The sequence below is a fragment of the Arachis ipaensis genome, chromosome B6 (genome assembly GCF_059453495.1).
Source record: "Arachis ipaensis isolate K30076 ecotype BB chromosome B6, ASM5945349v1, whole genome shotgun sequence".
Classification (NCBI taxonomy): domain Eukaryota; kingdom Viridiplantae; phylum Streptophyta; class Magnoliopsida; order Fabales; family Fabaceae; genus Arachis; species Arachis ipaensis.
This window is the reverse complement of record NC_142441.1, coordinates 37,947,221-37,956,280: the sequence shown is the minus strand read 5'-3', so window position 1 is coordinate 37,956,280 and position 9,060 is coordinate 37,947,221. Positions and strand designations below refer to the sequence as shown.

At 33.9% G+C, this 9,060-nt stretch overlaps 1 protein-coding gene across 2 annotated transcripts; it reads right to left on the bottom strand.

Annotated features, from left to right (window-relative positions):
• Positions 1-710: 710 nt before the first annotated feature.
• Positions 711-3,407, bottom strand: LOC107648631 (putative serine/threonine-protein kinase). 2 transcript variants are annotated; one of them, XM_016352432.3, is made up of 6 exons: positions 2,939-3,407; positions 2,670-2,803; positions 2,152-2,392; positions 1,839-2,076; positions 1,587-1,734; positions 711-1,380 (listed from the first exon to the last, which is right to left on the bottom strand). In XM_016352432.3, exons 1-6 carry the CDS (start codon positions 2,997-2,999, stop codon positions 1,045-1,047), a joined length of 1,158 nt encoding a protein of 385 aa, XP_016207918.1. In that variant the 5' UTR covers positions 3,000-3,407; the 3' UTR covers positions 711-1,044. The 2 variants fall into 2 exon arrangements, with proteins under 2 accessions (XP_016207918.1, XP_016207919.1); XM_016352433.3 differs by having other exon boundaries at positions 2,152-2,368; positions 2,939-3,401.
• Between the last annotated feature and the right edge of the window lie 5,653 nt (positions 3,408-9,060).

Below are 9,060 nucleotides of genomic sequence, written 5' to 3'. Positions count from 1 at the left end.
ATAACAATCATAAATTAAATGGAACACAATTCAACATAATCTAACTTTCAATGCAAACTAAAAATACATGACATATTTATTATGAAAATATAATAATTTAAAACAAAAAAATATGAAAAAATCTTCTAAAATAATAATATAACATAATTCTTGGTGGCGGGAGAGATATTTAAATTGGAGACAAGAATAAATTAATGTATAAATAAATTAAGACAATTTGATAATCACACATTCGCGGAGATTATACAAGTTACTATATATGGAACGGGAACCTACATTTCTGCCCTTGCCTCCATTTATTCACATTTCACAGGACAGATTTTCATTCTTGTGGAGTTTCATGTGTCCCCATCTAATCTTTCTTTACAAGTATTATTCACACTAGTCATTTCTTAGGGTTTTTTATTTATTTTTTTTATTTGGTAATTCTAACATAATTATACTCCTAACATTTAATTAAATAAAAGTTTAAATATATGTTTATTTTTTAAAAATATCAAAACATATATTTATTTAAAAATTGAAAATATAACTAGAAAAATGAGTTAAGATTTTCAATTATTTTTATAGAAAAATATAATGCACATAACATTTTTCAAACAACAAATAATCTCAAATTTGACTTTAACTCAATAAGTAACCACTTGGTTTGACACGGAAACCAAAAAATAAAACAATTTGATAACGAATAATAAGTAAAATAAAAACAATTGAAAATGGAAATAAAATAGGTTAGGCTCAAGTGTTACACCAAATTGTCATTTTCTTTAGGTTATGACCTAATTTACATTAAAGATTTGACCATAAAAAGGAGTGACCCACCATTGTGGGTTGTGACCACGGAGAAGCAGCTCCACAAAGGACTTCCCAGTGGGCAAGGGCAATGTGACTCTGCACCCAACTCTTCAACAAAATAATGATTGAATAAATAGAATTAAATGCAAAGAAAAAACAAACCGAGAAAGGAGATCGCAAAGACTTTGACTAAGAATTTGGTGTGATCCAACTCTACAATTTAACCTCAAGCAATGAATTGCAAAGTTTTTAACGGGCAAGAGTAGAAGTAGTCAATGATGAACTACTTGCAAATGTTGCTCCACCAGAACTTGATTCTTCCGATGAGTGCATTACTTCCTGCCTGATTCTAATGTTCCTTAGATCCTCAACAAAACCTGGTTTCGAAATCTGTACACATTCCATGTCCTTTTTGTTCTTCAACATGTCTACAACCTCTGGCATCCGCGGTCTAATCTTTGCAGTTTCTTGAACGCAAAGCAAACCCACCATGAGGAATCGTTTCGCCTCCTCCCCAGGATAGTTCATATCTAGCACTGGATCAACCATTTTTAATAGATCATTCTCTCCATATGCTGCCCAAGCCTAAAACACATACATGTTTAAAACGTTTTTAATTTTGTTCTAATATTTTAGATGAAGTTAATGTCTAGTGATAAATTTAAAACAGATCGAAAACGTCAGGACAAATTAAGTAATTTATCCTTTTTATAACATGACAAGTTATTTACGTTCCTAATCCTAATTATGTCCAAAGATGTGTAAATGGTGAAATGTTACAACTTTCATACCTTCTCTACTATGAAACGTTCCATGTCTTCATAAGCACCAACCACGGGTCTTCCACTAATAATTTCTAAGAGTAGCACTCCAAAGCTGTAAACATCTGATTTTCGCGACACTTGTCCGGAACTAGCATACTCTGGAGCAAGATAACCCCTGTGCCAAATGATTTGAGAGAAAACCCAAAAGGATCAAATATAGCTTTCCTAGTTTGTACATATATTCATCTTAATCAACATATATATATGAGTAGCACTCACAATGTCCCAGCAACTCGAGTGCTGATATAAGACTTGTCATCTCTTAGTAGCTTTGCGAGACCAAAATCCGAGACCTTTGGTGTGAAATCTCGATCAAGAAGGATGTTGCTTGATTTGATATCTCTATGCAGAATATGAGGCTTAAGTTCCTCATGAAGAAACGCAAGAACAGAGGCCACACCTATGGACACTTCCTTCCTTGCTTCCCAATTGAATCTCATCCTACTTTCCTCCGAACCTATAAATAATAATAATAACAATTTCAAGGCTTTCTTCGTTACAAGCTCTAATTCAATAAATTAGGTTAAAGTACCTAAGAAAGTGTGGTGAAGGTTGTTGTTCTCCATGTAATCATAGACTAGATATCTTTTTGCTCCTTCTACACAGCACCCTCTAAGAATCACCAAATTTTGGTGCTTGATATTTGCAAGCGTAGCCAATTCAGCCACAAACTCCCTCTCTCCTCGCATGGACTCCATCTCTATGGAAAGCACTTTCACTGCCACCAATGTCCCATCCCGGAGCCCCCCCTTCACAACAAACCAATCAATCCCCTAGATCCACCTCACACATAATTTCATGCCATTCCACGTGACATTAAATACACAAAAGTACATATAAAAGAGTACGATATAAACAAAATTCAAAATACATGTAAAATATTATGTCGTCAGTGGATTTGTAATTGGTTCGGAAGTATATTTTTGTTCATCAAAATAAATTTTATATATTTATTTTAATATTTATAAATTTTAGTGTGTACTTAAACTCTGGTATATTTTTGTCTATTTGTTCCATAACTAAAAGAGTGAGAGGTTTATAAGTTATAACCTTGTAGACAGAACCAAATCCTCCTTCTCCAATTTTGTGAGAGGGATGAAAACCACGGGTGGCTGATGCCAATTCCCTGTAAGTGAAGACCCGAAAGCTTTCATCACTCTCGTCTTCCTTATTCCGCTCTTCTTCTGTTTGGTGAACCACACAAATAAACCAACTATAATTGGATGAAATTCAGACGTGGAAATTAAAGAGAAGAGGAATAAAAGAACACATTAATAATCACGTGGTTAATTACAAAGTATACATAATGATAATAGTACCTTGTTTGGTTTCTTCTTTGACAGAGAAACAAGTAGAAAAACATGAATGAATAATCTTCATCTCGCCAGAGAAGTAGAACAACTTCCGAGGATCTCGGGTTTTGGTGTTAGATTATTGAAGATTTTAATTTGGAGAAAATAAGTGTTGTGAGAAGGAAACATGTTTGAAAGAGTAATATTGGTAACTAGAGTAGTCTCATTTTTTGTCCGTAATAAACTAATAATAGAAAAACAAGAAAGGAAACACGGCACTCTCTAATTATCGTATAGTGGTGGAACCTTAGCTGTCTGGAGCGTTGAGCATTCATACATACATCATTCATATTTCGTTGACCAACGGAGTTTTCCAGTTTCCACAGCTAAAATTTCCATTTTTCTAAGCAAACAATTAATGCTTGCTCGTTGCAACCAAACCTTGTTTTGGATGCTTCTTCCAAAACTATTCCTCTAGTACTGCGGATTTAAAATTAGACTTTTGCTGGACTCAAGTAACTTATATAAAAGAAATTTTGATTTTTTTTTAAAATATTGTTTTATATAATAAACATCTTAAAATCACTTTTTTTTTTTTATATCTTTCACTTTGAAAATACTTTAGGACATTCATTAGTTAAATTCTGAAAGTCAAACTAATATTAATATTAATGATATTGGATTAGGCATATGGATCATCTTTTCAATGGCGTATTATTATTATTATTATTATTTTAAGGACATATGTTAAGATTACAAATTTAAAAATTTTAGATTTAGCTAATATATATTCTAAAAGTACATGATAAGCTTACCACTAGTAAAAAAATTTAAATATTTTTATTTAACGAATACAAAATAAATATATTAAAAATTTAAATTTTTTATATTTTTAATGAAAATTATCTTATTTTGTAATATTAACATGTGTCCTTAAAGTATATGATTTTTTTTTTTATGGTTGGTAAGATTCTCGACCCGAACAAGAAGAAAATGTTAGCATTCCGTGCTAACAAAACGACAAACAGAAGTTCACAACAACTCAAATCCAAAAAATAACAAACAATCAAATATACAAATAACCCTAAACATAAATTACTAAAGATTCCTACACCCTTATTAGCCGCAATAGCTAAGTAAAACACTACAAAATATCAACTAAGCAATCTGATACCACCTATAAAAAATTTTACTATGTAAGATCTCTTCTTTTTACATGAGAGAAAAGTCCTTGAAAGATGTCACCTTTACTGCTTACGGTTCGCCATTATTCTCTTTCTTATTCTTGTTATGATGGAAATCTCATCTATCTTCTTAGTTTTAGCTAGTTCCTTTATGAGATATGCTACTTCTGTTTCATCATTGCTGCAGGTCAACTTTAATTGAGTTCCCACTCTCCAAGTTTTGATAGCTTCATCTTCAGACTCTACCTCTTCATTTTCGCTACTAAGGTCTCGCACAAAACTAGTCTCTTTTTTCTCTCTGGTGAGCACTCGTCTAACTTCTCTTTTTGCTGATTTCTCTTTTGCGGATCTCTTCCTATTTCTAGAGCTATTCGCCTTCGTTCTCTTATCCATCACATGTTTATTAGCCACGATATCTGCTCTCAATCTTCTTCTAGGTCTCTCTGATATGCACTTTCATTTTTCTCCATATCTGATTTTAGAACATATATCAAACTCTACTCTTTTTGACTTTGTTGTCATTACTTTATCCATTAAAGAAGCTTCTATTTATAATAGCTTCTTCAAAATTCGGTGGATATAGGAGACAAATATAGATTCATCATCGTCCACTATGTAACCACCCTACCCCATAAGACCTTAGATTTCTCATTTCTTATGACGTTCACCGACACGCATAGGTTTAGGTATATATATGACATAGGTAGTAAGTTAGAATTATAACCCATGGCGCTAAAACTTTTTAGCTTTTCCAAACAACAAGTTTTGTGTAATTAATTAATTACCGCTATAATCAAATTTTCTTTATTTTGTTAATTTATTAAGTTCACTGAATAATAAATTAGCAGAGGAACAACCCTAGATGCATCATCAATTAACAATTAGTACACGATCACAATTTCTATTCTTAACCCAAAATACTTTTGCCATAAGATAAATTCAATCAAAGCTTTAGTCATCCTTATGTAAAACCCTAAGATCAACTAAACCATTAGCTTACCTAACCCAATTATAGTTTAGCCATGATTAGAGACAACAATATTAGTTTTTCTTTTCTTTTGATTTCCACAGACAGCACCTCCTTCCCTCCCCCCAAAACCATGATTACACCTCATGGTCAACTAACCAACTAACCTAGTGAATGCTTAGTCACTGCTCTTAAACATATGTATTACTTCATCCCTCTCCTTGAGCCACGAAACACATATGAAACTTACACCTATCCCACCTTCACTCATTTAAACACTTACAAAGTATATCACCTAATTCAAAGAAGGAAAAAGAGAGAAGACCAATAGTGACCCAACAGAAGAACACGGCTAGCATGCAACCTTCTTCAACCCTTCAATTTTCATAGGAGTTTGAGGACATAACTCTCATCTTCCTGCATCAACCTTTGCTGACTTGGAACCCCTCATTAGGTAAGTTAGCTTCGATTCTTTCCCCTCTATTCAATTTGGTTTTTATCATCATCAAGTAGTCCAAGCTTGTTCTTCCTTCCAGTTTGTGAAGCTCAGGGGAATTTTTCTTAATTTTCCTGAACCACCGAACCATCTAGCTTGAGGAGGTGAGTATTTTATCTTTTCCTTTTTTGTGATCATAGGTTCGGCTTCAAGGCCAAAATGATGATGATAAATGAAATTAAATTATAATGCATTAGGTGTTGTAGCCGAGCAAGTGAACTTAAGAGTAAAGCCCCTCGATTTTCGATACCAACAAGTAAGGGGTAGGATAGTTAGATTGTTATTCTTGTGGTTGTGCCTATTATGAGAATTGATGGACTATCATATGCTTTTTTGATGTTGAATATAGCTCTAGTGTGTGTTTGAATGATGGTTAGAATATATGAATTGTTATGTTTGATATAATGCTGAAAAGTGGAAGTTTGATTATGATAAAGTACTTGAAATTGTGGAATTCATTGAATTTGAGTTCTTAGGCTGTGTTGGCTATGGAAGCATTTTTGAATAACTGAAGAAAGGTTAGAAGTATGATTTTGGAAAGGTTATAGGTTTAAGTATGGAATATGGTATGTAAGATTGCTGAAAAAGTCTAGACAAAATTTCTGCATAATTGACAGTAGAATAAATCCATTTCTGGGAGCATTCTAGGCCCTCCCTTTTTTGAATGAGACTGTTTTTTTATGAAACTTTAAAATGTTTTGAGCATCTCATAAAAAATTCAGAATTTATTGATGAGTGGTTTGGGAAAAATAAATTTTTAAAGATTGATGGTTTCTGCAGAAAATTATGTTTCTTTACTACACAAACACCAACTTCTAATCTACCTAATTTACATTTCTGATGAGTATTTGAGCTAGAACCAATGGCAATTCCAAGCTTTGTGTTCCCATAATCTTCAATTTAAATTTTGTATCAAAACTCTTTTTAACCAATTAGATATGTTGCAAAAAGTGTGAGTTGCTCGCTGGATTTTGAAAACAGAATTCTAAAAGGCAGAGCTGTGTTTCTAACCTCATAACTTTTTCATGTGGCATGGTAATGATCTGGAGCTTGATTTGTTGGAAAACTGAAAGAGTCTTGTTTAAGGTCATAAATTTTGAAATGATATGGGTAAAAATTAGATTTTTAGTGAATTTAATAAATTTACTTCCCCTATTGTTTTTTCTGCACTTTCTTAAAAACAATGACAGCATCTTTTTTAAAAGAGATAGTACAACTTAAACTATGACCAAATTACCTCAATACCAAGTTTTGGATTCTAAAACAGTAGCATTAGAATAACCAAGGAAGGTTTAAGGTTAATTGGTGATGCGGAGGTATGTGTAATTAGGTGGTGATGCAGAGGAATGTTTAATAATGTAGGTGATGTGGGGGTGTGTATATAATTGGTGATGTGGAGGCATAGTAAAGAAAAAGGAAAATGAGAAGTCACGTATGAAAGAGATAACTGAAACGGATAATAATTTATGAAAAGTGTATGTTGAATGGGCCTTGTGCCAAACTGCTATGCGAAAGTGCATGCCTAACTGATAGCCTGAGATTGCTAATGCGAGAATGTTTGCCTAACTGATAGCACTGTTTCTTACTGTGATGCACATTAGAATGTTATTATGATGAGGCCTAACTGACACGGGTAACCGTGATGCCAAGGTGTCTGACTGACACAGTAAGGAACCATATTCGGGGTTCACTCCGAGTAACGTCGAGTTGCGGATAGACAACCGACGCATGAGCTCATGGCCTGCACTAGGAACAGGCATGCATCATCTTATTTGCATATATGAACTTCTTGTGAATTATTTATTGCTATTTCCAAATTGTTTATACTATTTACTTGTTGTATGTATATTTGTGCCCTGTGTTTCTGTGCTTATTCTTCTTTTTGTTCTACGACAACTTAGAGACAAATATCTTAGATTCCCTTTTTACCTTGCTGAGAACTCTAGGTTCTCACCCTTCTTCTCTTTCTTTTTTCCCCTCCCTAGATGGGATCGGTAGAGGAGTCCATTGAGTTTCGGATTTGGTACATCGCCCTTGTTTCGATCCCAGCATGTCGTACGTGTTCACTCTAGATGAAGACCATTTCGGAGATTGACCTAGCTGACTTTTTACTCCTTTTGATGATTAGTAGTATTACTTTTTCCTCGCTTTTGTAGTACTTTTAGAGGGGTAGGACCTCTTAGTAGTTTGGTTCCATTTTAGGAAACCCGTATGAGGGTTAGGACTGACTTTCTCTTTTGTATCTGTATACATATATAACTTAGTGTAGTCTCTTTTAGTAAGGGAAACATATTCGGGGTTCACTCCGAGTAACATCGGGTTGCGGGTAGACAACCGACGCATGAGCTCATGGCCTGCACTAGGAACATGCATGCATAATCTTATTTGCACATATGAACTTCTTGTGAATTATTTATTGCTATTTCCTAAATTGTTTATACTATTTACTTGTTGTATGTGTATTTGTGCCCTGCGTTTCTGTACTTATTCTTCTTTTTGTTCCATGACAACTTAGAGACAAAGACCTTAGGTTCCCTTTTTACCTTGCTGAGAACTCTAGGTTTTCACCCTTCTTCTCTTTCTTTTTCCCCCTCCCTAGATGGGATCGGTAGAGGAGTCCGTTGAGTTTGGGGTTTGGTACATCACCCATGTTTCGATCCCGGCATGTCGTACGTGTTCACTCTAGCTGAAGATCATTTTGGAGATTGACCTAGCTGACTTTTTACTCCTTTTGATGATTAGTAGTATTACTTTCCCCTCGCTTTTGTAGTACTTTTAGAGGAGTAGGACCTCTTAGTAATTTGGTTCCAGTTTAGGAAACCCGTGTGAGGGTTGGGACTAACTTTCTCTTTTGTATCTGTATATATATAACTTGGTGTAGTACTCACCTTTTGATAGATGACATGAATCTCTAAGTTTAACTCGTATATAATTGTTGTATGATATTTTCTGTTACCATGTATTTATCTATGATATGGCTTTAAGTATTAACTTTGCGAGTAACTAAACGATTTTTTCTTGATAAATAAGTTAATTACGCTGAACCGATAAAGGCTTATATTAATATTTGTTTACAAAATTCGAGTCTAGAGTCAAGTAGGTCCTTACAACAAGTAACACCTAAATGATTGACATTGGTCATGACGTGTCAAAAGTTTGGGTGTTACACACTATATGAACTGAAGCATCCTGTTTCACTTCATTTTGGATCACTCCTTGGCTTAGACCACCAACCAAATCCATTTGGGTTTCTTGTATCACCTCATCCTAATATCTGTCATCCTCAAAATATTTAGTTGAGATAGAACTATCAACACTATTTCTAAGTTTTAATCTTGCATATCTAAAAAATTACCCCTTTCATTCTCCACGACTTTACTTCGAGACAAAACTATTAATATATCATCATCTGCACCCACCTTATAAATAATATTGTCTCCTTTTCTCCTCTTCACATGTTCGTTTTCTTCTTTCACTTGTTAGTCTGGCTATTCTGTATCTC